Genomic DNA, 20,405 nt, shown 5'->3' with positions numbered 1-20,405 from the left:
AGATAATAAAAGCTGCTTTGGAAAAACTAGGAAGCAGTGAATTTCCTTGCTGACTTGGTAGTTACTCACACAAGCAGACCTTTGTCCTCAATATGACACCTTGCATTAAAATATGAGGCAGGTAACACTGGTAAAGCTTGCTTGAAAATTCAGAAGAATATTTGTTTCCCATGCAATTCATTTCTGTAGCAGGATCTTTTGACCAAAAAAACCAAAAAATTAATAAATAACCACAGTTACCAGGACTTTAAAAAAAACCTGTCTAAGGAAAGCAGATGAGCTGGCTTGGAGGGAAAGCCTGAAGAACAGCAAAGAGGTGAAACCTGTAACTACACACAGGCTGGAGACCAGAACAGTGCTTTGCTGGGACAGGATGCTGCTGCCAAGAGGAGTGGGCATGAGAAGGCAGCTGTCTGGTTTTATGGTGGGCCACAACACATTTCTGAACCAGACAGCTCTGATCTCAATGCTCCAGTCATCAAGAGGTTGTATCTGCACGCAGGTACCTAGGCACTCTGTCCCAGTGCTGGGATGGGTAGAGGGATGTGGAGATACCAGATGAGATGGACATAGGAAGGGAGGAAGGGGGTTAAGAATCTGGAGCACCTCTACAGAAAACAAATATATGAGCTGGGAAACCTGTGGGAAAACAAGAAATATAAGGAACACTGGAAAAAAGCATTTTGAAAACCTTGTGGATGAGGTGACAAAGATAAAAGGAAGGTTTCTCAGGGAGCATTTGGGAGGGAAGTGATGCTGAATCTTTTTGGAATCAGAAACAGTAGAAGGAAAATATGGAACAGAAGGAAAATATGTAGAACTGAAATGGACAAGATGTTTAATCTGTGGTTAATTATTTTGTGAGAGGAGAAGGAAGAGCTGAGTATCTCAGAAAGATAAATTAAATCACAGTCTTACTCCTTGATAGACATTGCTTTTCAAGAACAAAATAAGGAAAATATTGAGACAACTTTATATTCATATACTGTTCTAAACATAATCAAAACAAAGTTTTTGTCTCCTGTTTCCCAGACCAGGTTAAGATTTGGAAAAAATATTAATTAATTTAAGTATGCTAGGTTATTGCAAAAGTGTTGCATTTATTCCTTGGCTAGTATCAATGCCCATAATATGCTGTTTCAAACCAGTTAGAAACATAATAAAAAAATCTGCAACTCATTACAGTATAACCAGGCCAGAAGTGCTAAGAGTTCAAATTGAATGCTAGGAGCTCAAAATAGAATTCATCTTGGTATCCTAACATTAAAACTTGTAGATACATAGAGACAATCTACATACAAACTGAATGGATTTCTGATTAATGTGAAATATTTTTTCCCACCAGTGCTGGAGTGTTTGGGGAAAGGTATTTTGTGTGTGCTCTAGTAAGAACCACAATTATTAAAAAAAATAAATTGCCTAACCTATTTACTTCATCTCTCTGTGGAAGATCATTTACTCAAATAGATCATGGCACTTTTTTTTTCTCTAACTGGGAATCTCAACTCTTTGAAGTGCATTTTCATATTACCTTTCAAATCTCAAAATGGGATATTAGTTTGTCTTGGTGTTGGTTCTAATTCTTTGCTTGGCAGTATGTTTATGGCATGGCTCAGAGGGCTTTCTGTGAGCTTTGTTTTCTAAAGAAAAGTTATGTTTCTAATTGACTGAGAGGGATGAATTATCTAAGTGCAGTAGCAGAGATAAGCTGTTTTTCCGCAGGCTGAATGAAGAGTCATTCACAGTTGCACATCCAAACAGCTACCAAAGCTGAAGGGAAATAGCATATTTCTTAGCATACCTTCCCCCAGTCAAGGGCATGCACACTATCCTGTTTTCTTTCCAAATCAAAATTAATAGGGTGGACCAGAGTAACCATATGCTATTAGTCTAGTATTTTCACCAATATGTGTAGAACTACTGCTCCTGGGCTTTTATCAGTTATTACTGAATTTTTATATCAAATTGTTTACTTATATAGTAAAGGCAGGGCAACCACGACGATGGTGAGAAAGTGACGCATCTGACCCCATTGCTATCAGAAGGCTAATTAGTTACTTTATTATACTAAAGCATTCTGTACTATATCACACTACATCTGAACTGAATCTGCACAAGCACTCAACCCGGCTCAGCTGCCCAGAATCTCGTGGCTGTCTGCTGACCGACAGCCTGCACACGCGCTTGGCCCTGATCGCCCAAGGAGACAAAACACCATCATTTGGGGACACAATGCATCTCCACAATGCATTCTACTTTGGCACAACACAGGCACAGCAAATGAGATAAGAATTGTTTTGATCATTCTTTTCTCTGCTTCTCTCAGTTTCAGAGAATGTGAATCCCACATACTTAGGTAACTGTTATAGATTGAATGCTTTATTATTGTTATTCTCTTTGTTAAAATGTCCCAGTGATGTGAGTTGATAACTTCTCGATCATCAGTGTCATAAAAATGCCTTGCTAATCTGCTGTCACACTGTATCAAAAAAACAATAAATCAAATAAATATTAGGCATGCAGCTGACCGTCACTTCCCCCTTTGTGTCGGCAGAGAATCTGATTTACAGTCACACTGGTATAAAACTAATACTCATTTATCTGCACTTTGAGGTAGATGTTTGGTAATCTTTAAAACATGATCTAAGTGTTTGAATTCCATTTGCAGGGCTCTCTTTGTATTCTGTGTCCAGCCTGAACTATTTCATGTTCCAGCCTGGAGGACCCTGCCGTGTATGTCTGGAGACACTGAAACATTGCATTTTAACAAAATATTGGAGAAGTAGATGAGTGCAAGAAAAGGAGAGTGCCTATTAGCATACGTTCTTCAAGCAGCAAAAATAATGAAGCCTCATTTCCTGCCTTAACCACTGCCCTGAGAATATATCAGTTTTTTTTTCCTCAGATCCCCTGGGTTGTCACACTGTGCTGTTCACTCCCTTCTTTATTCTGAATTCTCTCTCGTGACTTTGGGTTGGGATGGCTAAGAGGCAATATCTGCTGGGATTAGCTCAAAGTTACATCTTTGTGAATTTGCCGGCTGCCAGGGACATATTTATTCACTTACTAATTGGTCCCTAGCTGTTGCAATAAAAATGCCTGAAGGCATAAAAATGAAAAGCCTGAAGTCTGCTATACTTGAAGTGGGAACATTTCTTTGGGCCCTCCTCTAGCTGCCACCTTCCCTAAACCTCACAGAACTTATTATCTTTGATACATCTGTTTCTGTGTCAAATTCTGTTGAAATCAGTTGGTCATTCTTAACAATTGTCATAGAGCACACTGTTGTGCAGATGCATAAAGAAACAAATCTAAAAATTTTAAAAGGAATGTTCACAGAAATAAACATTAATATAGATTGTCCTGACTTAAATTCAGCAGAAATAATAGAATTGTCAACTGTGTACTCAGGTTACAAAGAATTAGAAGTGAGACAGTAGAATTCTGCAAACCTTTTTGTTTATTGGATATCAAGTCTTGTTACCCAGACCTGTAATCATTCACTGACAAGCTCAGAAGTCAGAATGATCACAGCAACTATAATGAATAATGTATAAATATTTTTTTTAACTTCGTATGGCTTAAAATCACATGAGATCTTCAAGCAGGAAGGAGTAGAGCTCATTTAAAGGGTACAAAAATCTGTCATCTAGATGGATATGGAAATTAGGAAAGAATAAGTGAGGGAGTGTTCAAGAGCACCTATTAAATGCCTGTCCTTGGTCTCATCTTGTTTGATGGCCTTATGGATGATGACATGTATCGTTTGCCAGCTGGGTTTCCAGTGACTGGCATTTCCAGGCTCTGCCCAGAGATGTGAGGGTCGCTGATAGTGGTTAGGACAGCTGCCATCACAGGCTGATCTGACTGACTGGTCAAAACTTATCACCACCAACTAATTATGGTTTAATAGAGGAAAGTGTATTTTACAATCAGAAACACACCCATAGGATGGGAAATTGTCTGTCTTAGAAGACAGCAATTCAGAAGATGGCAGAGCAGGAGAGAGAAGAGCTTTTTTGTGAGATGTCAGTGTCAAGTTGACACTGAACCTTATATTGATCCATGCATGAAAAGGAAAAAAAATATACAGTAGACACGTTAAAAAAGATCAAACCACTTTGAACACCATCAATAAGACCACTGTGCCCTGTTCTGTGACTCACACCTCCTGGAGGAAAGAGCTACTCAAGGAAATTCAAAGGATGGGGAAGAAATGGTCTCAGAGGCCATCAATCAACCATTGGGATATGAGTCTTTTAGGAACTCATAAGCCTAGGATATTGGGGAAAGGCTGAAGAAGTAATTCAATCCCTCTCTCTGGGTACTTACACATTTGAAAAAAAAAAAAAAAAAGCTTAATGACAGGAGCCAGGGGAAGTTTTTCAATCTTCCAGACAAGCAGCAGAAATGGAAATTAGATTCACTTAAACTTGCAACGAGGAGCAAATTTTTGGCACAAGCCACAGATAAATATTGGAAAAGCTTTTCAGAGGAAATTTTGAGTCATTATTTTGCTTGGTATATTCAAATTGCACCAGTGTTTCTGTCTGCATGTAGTACATAACTCTAAATATGCCATACATAGAGAATGTGTCTAATACTTTCCTGCATATACCATGTGTATATATTCCAACTCTATCACTCATAGGTAGATATATAGCTGTAGATCTTCCTTACTGATAATGAATAACTTTGCAACTAATATTGAAGACAAAGACATAAATATGAGACCTAAAATAATCCAAGCCTGGCATGAGCTGGAAGCAGAATTAATCTTCAAAATACACTGAATATTCTTCAAAACAGTTTGTTAGGCTTTGCTTCAATTTACATTATCTCCACAGTAGGTGAAAATATGGATTTTCTTTTGAGATGGAGGAGAAGAGGTTAGTGATTACTTTTTCACTAACAGAAAAATGTCTATTTAATGAATTACTGTGAAAATGCACTTGAACTTTTATCAAAATGAAAGAAACATAGCAAAGAGTTTGATCCAAAGGAAACTTCTTCATGTACTAACATGAACTAACAGCTCCAGTTTTTCCTTTGCTAAGTGGGATTGAACAAATACTGAATTGATTTCTTTTTCAGAATGACACTAATTGTGTTCTGTCCCTGAGCACCATATCAGGCATTACCCTCAACATCTCTTGTGAGCTTAGAGAAGTTTAAAAGACAAACACAAAAAAATGCTACATATACAGAATATTTCTTTGACAAATCGTGTCAAATAAGGTACTAACTTCAGACCAATTTTAATGTGCAAGTGGGAGAAATATCAGTTCCTTAAAGAGGGCTGAAATTTATCCCCTTTCAGAAAGCCAACATGAGCCTGTGAAGCACTGAAAGCCAATCCTAAAATCATGACTTAAATAGATTTAAGGGCCCCATGCTATCTTTGCATGGAGTCAATATTTTTTTTGCCAGTGATCTGGTGCCTTGTTATTGATTTGTAATAAAACTTAGTATAAGATATTTGGGATATTTTTCATGCCAAAATGCATCCTGGCTTCCAGTTCTGTCTGTGTTGGATGCTAGCCACAGCTAGTGAAATATCTTAAAAAAAAAATAATCTCTGGTGTATTTGAAATATTGATTTTGCCCTTCCTTTTCCAAGTCCTCAGCAGACATTTCTAGAGCCAGTGTGATAGTGCTATTTGGAGTTTAGGATACTCACTAGGTCTTGAAAAAAATACTCAGAAGAGATAGTTTGAATTTGCCAAATACTATTTCAAGTATGTTCCACCATACTGCAGCTAGTACGATCATTTCAAGCTGTTCTGCTTTGTGGGATGCTTCTGCAAAACACATCAGAAATCTTGGGTAATAGCAAAAAAATATATCTTTCATCAGCTCATTTCAGGCTTAGGAACATTGTCTTCAGCTGTTTACTGCTGAGGGCTTCTGAGTAAAAAACTGAAACCTTTAATTTTTAAAACCCTGAAAATCAATGAAATATTATGCTTAAGTCATTTGAACCCTACAAAACTTAAGCCAAATCAATGGCTGAAAAGCAAAGGTAGATAAATTCAGACAGAAAAAAAGTGCATATTTAATGGCAAGGCAAATGTCCCTTGGAAGGATGTTTGTCCCTTGTTTGAAACTTTTGAATTCTTATTCAGTTCTTTGAACACAATTATAGGATCACTCAATGTTCATGATGCAATGCTCTGTGGCTTGTATTTTACACTGATTGTTACTGTGCTCTCTCACTTTCAATATGTCTGCATCTATGTAGGACATTACTGAACTATCAAATCTTTTACGTGTTTCACTAAAAAAATTAAGATGGTGAATTTGTTGTGACTATATTAAACTAAAAATTTTATAGGCGCTTCCTTTTCCAGAATTTGTATTTTTCTCTACAGACATTGAAAAACTGTGTTTGTAGTAACCTTTCAGTTCTCCCAGGTATTCCGTGCATTCTTCTCCCACATCCTCTCATTAAATCTCAGGAAATAATGTGACAGCTTTGATATTCTCAGACACTCATTTTTGAGGCAGCCAGTACATTGTAGGTCACTAGCAGGTGGTGAGACACCCTTCAGAGGAAGGAGGGTTTACAGCATTTTGAGGAATGTTTCATGTATCCCTATGCAAGAAAAAATTAATTTTCTGGAGTGGTCTGGAGGGAACAGACACAACCTGGCCCCTAAAGCCACGACCATATGTGCAGTTTGTGCATGCAAAATATGTTGGCATGAGGAGATTCATGTGGTGGGTTGACCTTGGACAGCAGACAGACACCCACCCAGCTGTTCATTTACTGTGCTTCCTCAACAGGAACAGAGTGAGAAAAGAGGATAATAATCTTTGTGGGCTGGGGTAAAGGCAGGAGATACTTCACCAGTCACTACCACAGGCAAAACAGACTCAACTTTCAATATAATAATTAATATAATTTATTCCCAGTGAAAACACGTGGACAGTGAGAAACATGGACTAATTAAAGCAAGATTTCTCCCCTGTATTCCCTTTTTACCAGAATAAACTTCATTCTTTCATCCCTGACTCTTCTGCCTTCCCTTCCCTGTGGAACAGCAGGATGGGGAATGGGGACTTGCAGTCAGTCCATACCATTTTCCCTCTCCTCTTTCTTTCTCCTCACACTTTTTATCTGCTTCAGCATGGTATCTCTCCTACATGGTATAGTTCCTTCAAGAAAAAACTGCTCCAGTGTGGGCTTTCCAAAGGCCATCCTTTCCTTCAAGAATTATCCAGGGGCTGCAGGCTGTAAATAGTCTCCATCATGGTCCTTCCCAGGCAGTGGGAAATTAGCTGCTCCACCGTGACTCTGTCCCAGAGTTGCCTGGAGAACTTCATCCCCTTCCTTCCTCTCCCACCTTAGTGCTTACATGGCTGCTCTCTCATCCTTATTTCCCCACCTCCTCTGCCTATTAGGCATTTTTAAATGTCCATTCTCAAATATGTTTTTCAGAGGCACCCACATATTGGCTGGTGGGCTCAGCTGCTTCCTGTGCTGGGTTACTTTGGAGCTGGCTGGAAACTGGCTGGAAACAACCATGTCCCACATGGGACAGGCTCTGACCTCTCCTCATGGAGGCTACCCCATGTGTCTCCCTGCCAACACTTGGACACCTGACACCCAATTAGAAAGCAATTAGAAAACAGTTTCATTGAAAATTGATTAGGAAACCGATATAGTTTGTAGCTTTCAATTCAACAGATTTATTTCCAAATTTTGTAACCATTTCAGTTCTAGTTTTGTATTGTTTCTCTGAGACTTGTTAATTCAAAGTTTTACTTTCTTGCCCTTTTTTGATGTGTGGGTTCAGTCCACACCTGCAGCAGTGCCAAGCCAGCCACCAGTGTCTGGCAGGCCCCTGCCCTGTGAGCTGAGAAGGATGGCATACAAACCTTGGGGCAGGTGACACAGTGACTTTGCAGAAGAAACAAATGCTAATATTAATTTTCTCCCTATTCATGCTTATGCATTCTCAAAAACTAAGTAATATATATATTTTTTTAAAAAATTGTGTATTCTTTAATAGAAGACCTAAATAATCTACATGCCATTTACTGCGTATATTGTCAGGAGGATGGGGGGTTCACTTTAATATTTTTCCAAAGCATCTCCCATAAAAAATTTTGCAGTTGAGCTTTTTAGATGCCATGGAATGAAAATCTGCGTGGCTGGTTCCTCCAAACCCCTGAAATACATGAGGACAGAATTTGTACTGACGCTGTGTGAGCAAAAGCATATAAAGGCTCGCCAGAAGAACGTCAGTGAAATCAAAGAGATATGGGACAGCACAAAGGCATTTCCTCAAGAGTTAGGTTCTACAGGATTCTTTACATGTCTAGTAAACTCTGTCTCTTTCTCTTTCTCCTGCTGGGTGGCAGGGAGAGGTGCTGCTGCTGCTGCCATAGGTGCTGTGGAAGGTGTCCATGCACTGGACAGAGCAGGGCAGGTGGAGCTGTCTCCCATGGATGGTGCCCTGTATTTAACTTAGCATTAGGTTGTCAGGATGTCTCTTAAGAGCTAATGGCAGGGGGCTTGTTCTGCTTGGGGTTGCTGCATCCTCCAAATGACCCCTTGATTTCTTGCAGCAGGCTCAAGGCATTGAAAGCCCTGAAATGTAGAAATCATGGAAATGAGCCTGGAGTCAGTGGGTATGTTTGTGCTGCACATACTTCACTGGAATAAAAGACACCAAATTAGCTACCAGACAAGGAGTCTAGCTGTGAAAGTACAGAATCTAAGTTTAGATTCCTAACAGGCAAAATGATCTCACACTGTCTTGCCAAGCCTGACAGCACATAGACTGCTCGGCACACATGAGTACCTGGTGGTTGTCACTGCCAGGGAAGGACTGGACTTGATTGGTGGCTAATGAGGACTCCTAAACTGAAAGTTTTAAGTTTAACACATCTTTAGTAGAGCAAGAAAATAACAAATCTTAGAAAAATGTAATTGAGGGGGAAGAGATCACCCAGCATGTGAGCTAGTAACTGGCCTTAGCTGGGGTATTCTGACAGTGAGGCTTCCATTCAAGTATCTGAAATAGCCAATTACTTCTACAGATAGAGGAGAAGGGAGTGGAGCTTTTGGTGTCTGTGAAGAAAGAGAGATCTCAGTTACTTACTGTGGTCTTTTGACCACAAAAAGACAGGAGAGAGCCAACTTTCATGGTCCTTGTGGTCCCTGCATACCAGGTTGCCTCTGTGCTGATTGTATTCATAGTTTCTAATGCGATTCCTGAAACATTAACAACAAAAACTGGGTAAAAGTTATTTTGGATTTAGGGGCAAGGCAAAGGGAATGTGTGCTTGATTTTATCCTGAAATAAAATTATGACCATTTTTGTCCATGCATTTAAAGCTATGACCAGGGTTGCTGTTCATCAGAAGCTTCTCAACACTGTCTAGAAGTTAGATTTGCTAAGGTGGATAAGACTCTGAGCGCAGCAAGAGGTAAATCATTAGGCAGGTGTCCTGTACAGACCCTAAGAAACTGCTAAAGATACATTCAATAAGCCAAACTTTTGTCAGTTGACTTTGGTCCTCTACACAGAGTCCAGACCACTGCTGGTAAAAAATTAGGAGTAGGAAAAATGGATAAGGCTGAAAGTAATACAATTCAAAGAGTATTTCTTGATTTTCAGGCAATGACAGGTTGTTGTGGAGAGGCAAATTAAAGGAGCAGCTGGAAGTTGTAACAGCAGATGTGTCTGGTGTTACAACCAGGAGTGTCTACTGAAAGCAGCTGAGAGGAATCATGGGAGACATTATTCCTACATATGCTAGCATGTTCTATGAGTATTGTGTAACACACAGGAGGAGTAATATCAGGTATATTCTGACTTACATTTCAACAGGGAAGAGTTCCTGACACACATTATGCTGCATTAATCCCCCTTGGTATGCAGTGGGAGAAAGTTAAGCTGAATGTTGGCAAGCTGATAAAACCATCTATGTTGCCTTGAGAATCCCCAGCTATGAATGAAGCCTGTGGCAAAAACTGGAAATGTGAGCTACTGGAGACTCATCCTCAGACACTGACACTCCCATGTTTGTGGGTAGGAAACAGTCTGAGTGTAAAACCACAGGAGTGGAACATTTCAGTAGGGTGCCATTTCAATCTAGCCACAATCAGATATAGTGAGAGTTAAGAAAAAAAGAAAAAAGTGCTTTTCTGACCTCAGGAAGCTTATTTCAGTTGAACAGAAAGTCTTTGATCTTGGTTTATGATAGCTAATATATGGCAAACTTGTTGACATGGAAATATAATAGGATTATTTTGGCAACATGTTTATGGGGAAACAGCCCAGGTGAGGGCAAGAGTTTATATTGTTATCCATTCAGAAAATGGGAACTCATAAAACAAAAGTAAGGTTAATCTTTAGGTTTCGTCTCACAATATTGATCAGGGAATGAGATCCATGAGCATGAAACAGGTACTGACAACCTGGACACGTGGCCCTTGATGCGAGCAAGAGCTGCCCTTAAAGCCTGCAAAGCCTCCTGTGTACTAAACCACAGATGGAAGCATAATATGTACACCATGACATACATTGCTGTCAAAGACTGTGTTTGGGAACAAAAGAATTAGTGCAGAAACCCATCGGCTATTTTCAAGCTGCCTGCAAGGCTGCCTCCACATGAGTCTTTAGCTTGTGCCTGTACTTGCAGAGCAGTGTGGCAAAAGATGTGTAAATATAGCAAGACATTTTCTGAAGCTGGAGGGATACAGTCATGCTGTTTCTTAAAGGACTAAGATGTGAATATTAGAGATCCTTGGCTGTGGTTCAGAGAAGCACCTGGAAGCTTGGATGCAAGTAATGTCACTTCTCCAGCTGAGAAGGAAAATCAAAAAATAGGCTTTCTTAAAATAATGTTTCAAAGTCTCACATCCCAGGCACTGTTGTCACATCTAGATGTCCTGCTGCATTTGGTATTCCTGCTTTTAGATGAATTTACTTCTGGAAATGATGAGACGAGTACAAGTTTTAAAGGAAGGATGAAGCAGACAGATGCCTTGGCAGGAGTTTGATTTCTGAAGTCAGGTTGAATGTCAAGGAGCACTTTCTCAGATCAGTTCATTCGTTTGTAGGGTTTCCAGCTGACTCGAGCTGCTCTGTCCTTAGGCTGTATAGGATTTATGTACTGATATGATTAGAAAAAAAGTCACTTATGGACCTGGATATACCTTTAATCTTTCAAGTCCAAATCAGGTTTCTCAAAAATGCCATTGAGGAGAATTCCATTGATTCTCATCTAGTTATTCAAGCTTGCTTGCTTCCTTGAAACAATATTACATTTGTGAATGTATTCATCTCTGTATACAATATCTTTTCCTTCATATGCATTTGCTTTCACTTGTGAAAGATATGTGTGTTATTTTTTTATCTTGTCTTTAATGAGCTGTAGTTCATTGGAGTGTACTATGTATTATATTTAAAGTATACATAGAGAAATGCCACAATCTATAAAATGCAAGCACATATCATATACGGGAAAATTATTATTTTCAGGGAAATAAATTAAAATTATGATTGAATCAAAGCAATCCTGTTCTTTTTTCATCAGACAGAAAGTCTGATATACTCTCACTATGTTAAGAACATCCAAAACTCATTGGTGATTAAAAAGATGTCATTCCTTTATTCAAATAACATAATTAAGTAATGCAAACCATTCACAGAATAAAAGAGGTTAAACTGTATTTTTCACTCAAAACAGATTATAATTAGTTCCTGGCAGAATGTTGTCCTGATGCAATGCACTATCTTCTTTCTGTTGTGACTATTGTGGATGGGCTATGCTGCAAAGGCTGAAAGTGGGTATGTACACTCCCACTCTTTGCTATTTAGGGTATTTCAGGTGTCCACTCTAGAACCATTCAAAAACTTCCTTTTGCTGATGCAAATTGTGGTGATTTTCCTGTGCAAAGCCTGCATTTCTTTCCTCTTCAGGACAGAACTTCAGAGATCAAATCATATACTGCGGAAAATGTTGAAAGGTTCAGCTTTGGAAAAGAAAGAAACAGAAGCATGCTTTCATGCTTCCTAAGGCCATTTTAGAGAATTCCTGCTTTCTGGTTCTTGTTACATTCTGTAGTGGATGAGCTTGTGTACATATTCACTGGGAATTGCTATTTAGTCTTAATTTCCAAGATCAAGACCCTAAAGGTAAGACTCATAATACAAGAGAGTCAAACACACCAGAAAGCTGGTGCAGTGCCCAAAAAGAGTGCAGAGACTGCAGATGAGCAAGTGAGAAAGCTGATTCTTATTCTTCATGAGCAGTGGCCCAACAGATCTTGTCCAATCTCTGTTCATTTCTGAGTGGCAAATAAGTCTTCCTGACTGCACCTGCTACAATGTTTGTTTGACAGTAATAGAAATTTTAGTTCCTCTTTGCAATAGGGATAAAGAGGTATATATGAACATATACTCAGCAAATGCATCAATATATTCTAATTAATGAATTATCCATTTAGTGCTACAATAATTCACTTTACTTCTAACCATTCCCAGTGAATTATTTATATAGTGATATTTATTAGCAAACTGCCATTTGCTTTACTTCTACATCATTCTTCTCATTATTAATTTACTTTCAATAATTCTTCAGTGCTTGGTCTCATCAATAAAGAAAAATGGATGGAGCCCATGAAGCATTTAACTTTATCTTAATTCTATATCCCTAATAGCATTGCCAATAGCCAAGAGCAGATACATAATATATTAACTGGCAATTCCTCCCTTTTGTACATTCCCTTGTCTCCTTTTCTCTCCTGTATGCCAGTATCCCTGAGTTTTTTCTGTAAAAGCAGTGGATGATTCCCTATTAATGACTATTTAAATAACAGAATTACATAGCTATTGTACTTGCTTTCTTATGTCCCAGACAGTGACTATGAATTAATTAGCATTAGAACAGTGGAAATTGCTGTGAGTTTAACATGGTATTTTGTGTGCCTTATTGAATGATTTTACACTTCCTAATGCAAAACTGATGATATCTCTTCAAACCTCTGGGGGAGTGTGTGAGGTCATTAAAGTGAGATTTGAAAGAAAATATATGGATTTCTCGCTCACATTATTTTTTCCTGTGCTGATAATGTTATTCTTGAGTTCTTGTTCAGAGTGGCTTGTTTGTATTGAAAGATTCTTTATCCTATTCATCTACCTTTCTGCACTTTTCATTTCATGAGGGAAATGAACTGTATGTTTTCAATACTTAAAACATTCCTACAGGAAAACAAGAACTTACATTTTCAGCTCCCAGGGTTCTCATCAGAGATAATGGATACAGAAAGGCAGCTCAGTGTGAGAAAGCAAATATACACGTCAGAAATGAAAACACCAATTTATCCCATGCCTCTTTCCTGTCTTCATTGCTGATAGCTTATTTTGTCCATGAAGGAAGATTCCAGAAGTAACTTGGGCGGTTTTTCATGCAGGCATCTGCATGGGAAGAAAAATGATGAAGTTTTATTAAAAATTCTCCCTGGAATCCTAAATTTGCTTTATATTTCTGCTGATTGTTTGTTATTATTTTTATTTTTAAAATGAAGGGGTTTTCAATTCATGGATTCATGGGAGCTCAGAACATTATTAGCACCCTGCCAGAGAGGGAGAAACACTGGCAAACAGAATCCCTTCTGAAAGTAATGAATCTCTCTGTACTACCTAATTACCAAAATCTTAGTGTGTTATGCCAAGTGAATTGTTTAAATAGATTTTATCTCCATAACTTATTTTTTTCTCTTTTAAAATAATCTCTTTTTTTGTTGTTGTTGTTTTCTTTCAAAGTAAATAGCAACATGTATTTAGGCTTAAATTTAACATTTTCTATTATTAAAATTTCCTAAAATTTATAATATTTAAGAAATATATTCTTGATTGTTAAGTTCTAAAGAAAGCTGTTTAATTGGGAAGAAAAATACTGGCTATGCATCCAGAACTAAAGCTTGTTGAAATGATTAAACAGCTTTTAACAGCAGACAAAAGAAATGTTTTCTTTATGCCAGTTTGATTTACTTCAATAACTAGCTCAAAGTTTAGGAACTACTTAGAAATAGAATAAGCTGAAGCATCATTATCATTAAATGGCCTATGAATAAATTCTCAGTCTGGGATCCTGAGACTTATGAATTCATTCATTAGCTGTATGTAAAATTAGCTTTGGTAGTAAACCAGTTTTAAATATAAAATGCTTGATACATTTTTCCTCTGCATACAACATTTCTTGCAATTTTATTTAAATAATAAATACACTTGAAAGGCAAGGATTTTGCATTTCAATTGCAATTCCCATTTCCATCCAAAGCAGCTGGATACAAGGCGTAAGTAAATAAAAATTAATCTTCTAGTAAAGAAGAATTATCATTCATTTCTACTAGAATGCTGTGTAAGTATTTATCATTTGAGTAATTATGCTGATCTATACTATTTTTGAAATGGGAATGTAAGGTGTTTTTCTGGTAGTGTCTGGAAGCTACAGATTAGTTTAAAAGTCAGATTCATTTCAAAGCAACATTTTTTTCCTTAAATTTACCTACTGACAAGAAACAAATTCCCTTGAGGAGAAAAGAATAACACACATTTAAAATAAGTATAGAAAGGTCTATTTTTTAACAATTGGTTTACAGTTTTTGTATTTTCACAAAATTAATATTTTAAATCTTATGAGAAATAATTTCATATTGAATGCTTCAAATATATGTCAGGTTTTACTAAAATATTATCATTTGGGGCCTTGTAAATAGGCAATTCTGTGATATACTGCAAATAGAATGGCTATATAAATTAAAATATATAGCCCCCTACTTTAGGAGCATCTTTACTCCCTATTTTAATTTTGTAAAAAATTCCAACATTTTAAAAACAAATGTAATTTCCAGATGGAAGAAAGTAAGTTCTGATATTTTTTACTTACTAAAATTTTGTTTAAAATGGGTGCAAATATCAAAATGGGCATTTTCCCTCAGGAAGAGTAAGGCAGTCAGTTTAAATTTTGATGTAACAAGAGTATTAAAAATTTATTTTTAATAGATTTTATGTAGATTTATGCTCACATTGTCATTGATTTAGTGTATATGTAGATGATGCTGGCATTTTAATTAGAAAGACTTGGTTGCTTTATATTAGGCTTCTTTAATGACTTATGAAAATCAGAATATTCATATTCTTTCTTGAAAACATAAACCACAGCAGGTCCCCTTAGATCACACCTCTGACAGAGACACCTTCTTGCTTTAAGTTGTGAATTTGTTTCAAATATGTGATTGCTGGAGAAGAGGTTCAGAGCGTGGTTTAATAGCTGCTCTTGTTTGTGTGTATCCAGCACTGGGCAATGAAATCTCAGCAGCAGGGGTTCATTTCTCTGAGCTAAAGGAGAGGGAAGAGGTTTTGTTGTGCCACTGGTGGAGAACACGTCTAAATCAGCAAGGATCTCACTGTTTTCAGCCAAGTGCTGGCATACTAATTATGCCTTAACTGCATCTCCTGTTTCCTCCTAGGTCTTACTGCTGCAGCATCCCTTGTATCCCTGGCTTGGGCTTTGGCTTCCTACCAGAAGGCCCTCCGTGACTCCCGCGACGACAAGAAACCCATCAGTTACATGGCTGTTATAATCCAGTTTTGCTGGCACTTCTTCACCATCGCAGCAAGGGTCATTACTTTTGCTCTGTTTGCCTCGGTTTTCCAGCTGTACTTTGGGATCTTCATCGTGCTGCACTGGTGCATCATGACCTTCTGGATCGTTCACTGCGAGACAGAGTTCTGCATCACTAAATGGGAGGAGATCGTTTTCGACATGGTCGTTGGGATAATCTACATCTTCAGCTGGTTCAACGTCAAGGAAGGGAGGACACGCTGCAGGCTTTTCATTTACTATTTTGTCATCCTTTTAGAAAACACCGCCTTGAGCGTTCTCTGGTATCTGTACAAGGCCCCTCCGATCTCCGATGCGTTCGCCATACCAGCACTGTGTGTAGTGTTCAGCAGCTTTTTAACAGGCATTGTTTTTATGCTGATGTACTATGCCTTCTTCCACCCCAACGGACCGAGGTTTGGGCAGTCACCGAGCTGTGCTTGTGAGGACCCTGCCGCTGCCTTCACCCTTCCCCCAGAGGTGGCCACGAGCACCCTGCGCTCCATCTCCAACAACCGCAGCGTCACCAGCGAGCGGGATCAGAAATTTGCGGAGAGGGATGGGTGTGTGCCTGTGTTTCAGGTGAGACCCACCGCACCGTCCACACCTTCCTCCCGGCCACCAAGGATTGAGGAGTCTGTCATTAAAATCGATCTGTTCAGGAACAGGTACCCGGCATGGGAGAGACACGTGTTGGACAGGAGCCTGAGGAAGGCGATCTTAGCGTTTGAATGTTCCCCCGCTCCTCCGCGGCTACAGTATAAGGATGATGCCCTCATTCAGGAGCGCTTGGAATATGAAACCACATTGTAGACAAAGCAAAAACACAGCTTGGAGCAGCTCCAACGAGTCAGTCCAAATTGAGGGTTGACAGTAGGGCTGTAGGAACAACTAAACTGCGTACTACAAGTAGAGCAGCGAGCTATAGCGTTCTTAGTCTGGCTATCATCATGATTATCATTTGATCCACTGTGTGCAGTCTGTCTGCAGGAAGCTGATACAGCAGCATCGTCTGAAAGCCTCAAAATACCCCAAACCCTGGCCCACACACACAAATCAGTGACATCAGCAGGGGGAACTCACCCACCACCCCTTACTGTTATGAAACTCTGACTGCACAATACTTACAATCAAACCAGTATAAAGGCTCTGACCAGAGCTTTCAGCTTCAGCCAGTAGTGCATTTTATTTTAGAAATGAATGATTGATATTTCCATAATCAATGGCAAAAACAAAAAAACCCACACCTTTTCAAAAATAACAAAACTGTAGCACACAGCGTTGCTGTTAGGAAAACTGTTTTCTGGGGCAAAAAACAGGAGCTTGGTAGTCTTCAACACTCCCATAAATCAGCCATTCAGGTTAGAATAGGTTTGCAAAATAGTTCTTAATTAAAAAGAAACATCATCATGTTTATAAGGCTGTCAATGGAAAATAAACTAAATTCTGATTAACTAGGTCATTAAAATTAACGCTTACAGGACTGTTTGTTTCCTGTGGAATTTCAAAGTCTTTTTTAAATGCAATTTAACTTCTTGGTATTGTTTTCAACAGAAACTCTATGCAGATCACTTCTGGTTTTGAGGACAAATAAGTAGCTCTAGCACGTAGTGATATTCATTAAATGATAATCATGATTCAATGTTCAATTTGCAAAAAAAAAACAAAAGTAAAAGAACAAGGAAGTATAGTTTTCATATTCTAAACTTTTTGGAGGACCCCTTTCAGATATTTCAGAAGGAACCACAAGGAGCTGAACACACTGATACTTCTCTGTTTCAGGACTGAGAATGCATGATTCAGTGTGTGAATGTATGCAGGTGTGACAAGAGACTGACATGCCATACCCTTCTAGTGCCAAACATTGTATAACTGCAAGGTTGCTATTGCCTGAGGGACACTACAAGTGGCACAAGCCCTATCAGAAAAAGAAGCAGGAAAGACCAACCATGCTCTCAATATGTAGAGACAGCTCTGATTTTTCCCCCTCAAGGTGAAAGTGATGTCTTTTAAAGGCTTTCTGCCACCTCTTAGTAAGTATATTCACTGAAGTATAATATAAACAAGTTATGTGGAAGAGCCTCTTCTGCCTGTTCAAGACTGGTGTCCAGACATGTCTAAAAATTAGAATCTCTTGTAATAGAGTGCTTTTGATGCAAGCTTTTGGGTTTTAAATACCTCCCTAAATCTAGTTAAAGGTATTATACTTTATGTTAAAAGTATCCCCTGATGGTGCTTTCAGATGCATTAAAGGTGCAAGACAAAATTTGATAGTATTTTTTTTAGAGCTGGTGCAGAGTGAAAAACTCATGGATTATTTCAATATTTTTGTAAAGTAAAAATATGGTATAAAAGGTTACTTTTTATAAACCTCAAATCTTTTAATACATTTCATTCTCTTTATAGCTTAGATTTTAAGAATTGGTCCATGAATTTTACCAAACGGCTTTTGCAAGTTGACATAAACCTGTTTTTCACACATTATGGATTTGTTTTACAGTGTAATGCCATATGAAAGCCTACATGGGTACTTTTAGAATACTCTATAAACTGTGGATCCTGCTTCAAATGTAAGTGGCTTGTAAAGACACCAAGTGATTCCATGAGAAACAATTTGCTATAACTATTTCCATCCATTCTAGGAGAGCAAAGCAGAACTGAAGAGTTACTGTTGTAAATGGCATTGTCAGGATGGAGAAGACCTGATAATTGGACTGTCAGATATATCCAGTGTAGTCACTGCTGTGTATGCTGCTGGGTAAATTTCTGTCTTTCCTATCACGAATATTTGTACTATGAAATGGCCAAGGTTACACAGATTATGTTTATTTGTATGCGTTCAATTAGCCATTTTTAATGTTGACTTTTTTTATTAGTGAAATATTCAATACCTGTTGTTCTTTGCTGGGGTGAGTTCCTCTAAACAAAAACCTGTGGAAGTGCAGGAATCTGCAAAGCAGAGGAAACTTTACAGAGATCAGAAAAATCCTATGCTTCAGGGGTTTCTTAGGTATTTTCAAATTAAGCAATTGCCAACTGCCTCTATAAAAATTTTTTAAATAAAACAAATCTTTGATAGTCCAAACCTGAAGCTTTTTACAAAGTGATTACCCTTTTCTTCATGGAGATACAGCTGATTATTCAGAGAAAAGCACTCATGTTTTTTCAGAAAATATACCACTGCAAGAACTGCTAAAAAAAGATTTTGGAAGCAAGTCCTTTGTCCTGTCGTATTCAATAGACCCTTCACTCCAGATTCAAATTCCAGTTCATGCAAGGGAATTGCTGTTTTTCTTTACAAGGGAAGCAAATGTAAGCTCTGTGATCCAAGGTGTTAGGGTTTCAGTTGGAGACAGTTCGAAGTGTTTGCTGCTGCTTTGACTGAGAAATTGAGCCTGAGCGAGGCAGAGTGGGCAGCCTTCTCAAGCTTCAGTCTCCCACCAGCAGCTCCTGGGGAGAGGAGCAGCATCGCTGCTGTCAGCGAGGCTCTGCCTCCTCTGAGGTCCCTCTCATCCTCCTCCTCTTGTCAGAGCTGTGAGCCCTATGGCCAGGCTTAGAGAAATGAAGAAATGTTGCTTTGTATTAAAGGGAATTTAAAGGGTTAAGGTCTTCACCAGTGCTTGCATTGCAAGGTTTCTGAAGAAGGTTCGGGGTGAGTTTGTTTGATTTGCTTTTATTTGGCTTTGAAAGGGAGGACACAGAGCTGTTATTTATCCGTGCGGCTTTTCACGCCTAGCATTTATTTTCTTTACTCTCACAGCAATTTAAATTTTTTAAACTAATGTTTGCAAAAATGTTTATCTTAAGGAAACTACTGCAGGGTGTGAGTGCAGAGTGGCATATACGTGTGTGTGTGTGTACATATATTTTTATATATGCAACACTACATATACATACCTCGTCCTCAGAATTCAATACGGCAGTTTGAGGCAGGGGTAGAAGTCCTTATGCACTAAGTCAAAATTTGCTCTCCAAAATCTTGCCCTCTTACAATCATAACATCAGTGTCACCTGCACTGATGAGAAGAGGGCAGTGACTGAAATCTAAACACTCTGATGACTGCATGGACAGTTTCCTAATTTGCATTGCTGTGGGTCGTCACATTAAAAGCTGTAAGAATTTTTTATAGAAATTGCCAAGAATAAACATAGTCCATGCTGAAATTTCATTATGGCCTTATGGACAGTTAATAATCAATATGCACTCTTCTTTTTGCCACAGACAGTTCTAAAATAAATAAGGTTCAACTGAGACAGCAATAGCAAAAATAAAATTTTAAAAAAAGGACTTGTAAAAAACCTGAACTTTTGCTTTTCAAATAATGAAAACATCAGGCCTTTTAAATTTCACAGCAGAATACAGGAATATTAAAGAGTTCATATTTTCGTATTTACATTCTGGCAAAGAAAAACAATCACATCAATTTGCTAGCAGTAAGACTTATGGGAGCATTGTTCTAATGAACCAAACAAACTTAGCAGCAGACTTAATGGTAATTTACCTGGTTAAAAACCTGGTCCTAAAATTTCGACAGGTGTGGATTTGTCTGTTGCAGAAAAGAAAATTCACCTACTATCACTAATTAAATAAAGGTAATGTATACCCATGTTCATTCAGAAAACATGTAAGAAAATGTAAGAGAAAACTTTTCACTTATTTTAAAAGCTGTTTATTCTGTAATGGGATAATTTTTCTTTAAAAAGTTCTTTACAAATATGTGCAATACATTCTTTCCATGCATATTTAATAATGAAAATACTGATTTCCAATTTTGTTT

At 38.2% G+C, this 20,405-nt stretch overlaps 1 protein-coding gene across 1 annotated transcript in view; it reads left to right on the top strand.

The window, feature by feature from the left end:
• The window catches only part of XKR4 (XK related 4), a gene marked incomplete at both ends in the record, with an annotated part of 210,682 nt that extends 194,242 nt beyond the window's left edge, over positions 1-16,440 (top strand). The window contains one exon of the mRNA XM_084203601.1: positions 15,494-16,440. Within this exon, the coding sequence (XP_084059727.1) occupies positions 15,494-16,440 (947 nt within the window). The remainder of the gene's footprint in view (positions 1-15,493) is intronic.
• Between the last annotated feature and the right edge of the window lie 3,965 nt (positions 16,441-20,405).

The sequence above is a fragment of the Fringilla coelebs genome (genome assembly GCF_963513975.1).
Source record: "Fringilla coelebs genome assembly, chromosome: 1".
Classification (NCBI taxonomy): domain Eukaryota; kingdom Metazoa; phylum Chordata; class Aves; order Passeriformes; family Fringillidae; genus Fringilla; species Fringilla coelebs.
This window is presented reverse-complemented; position numbering and strand designations above follow the sequence as displayed.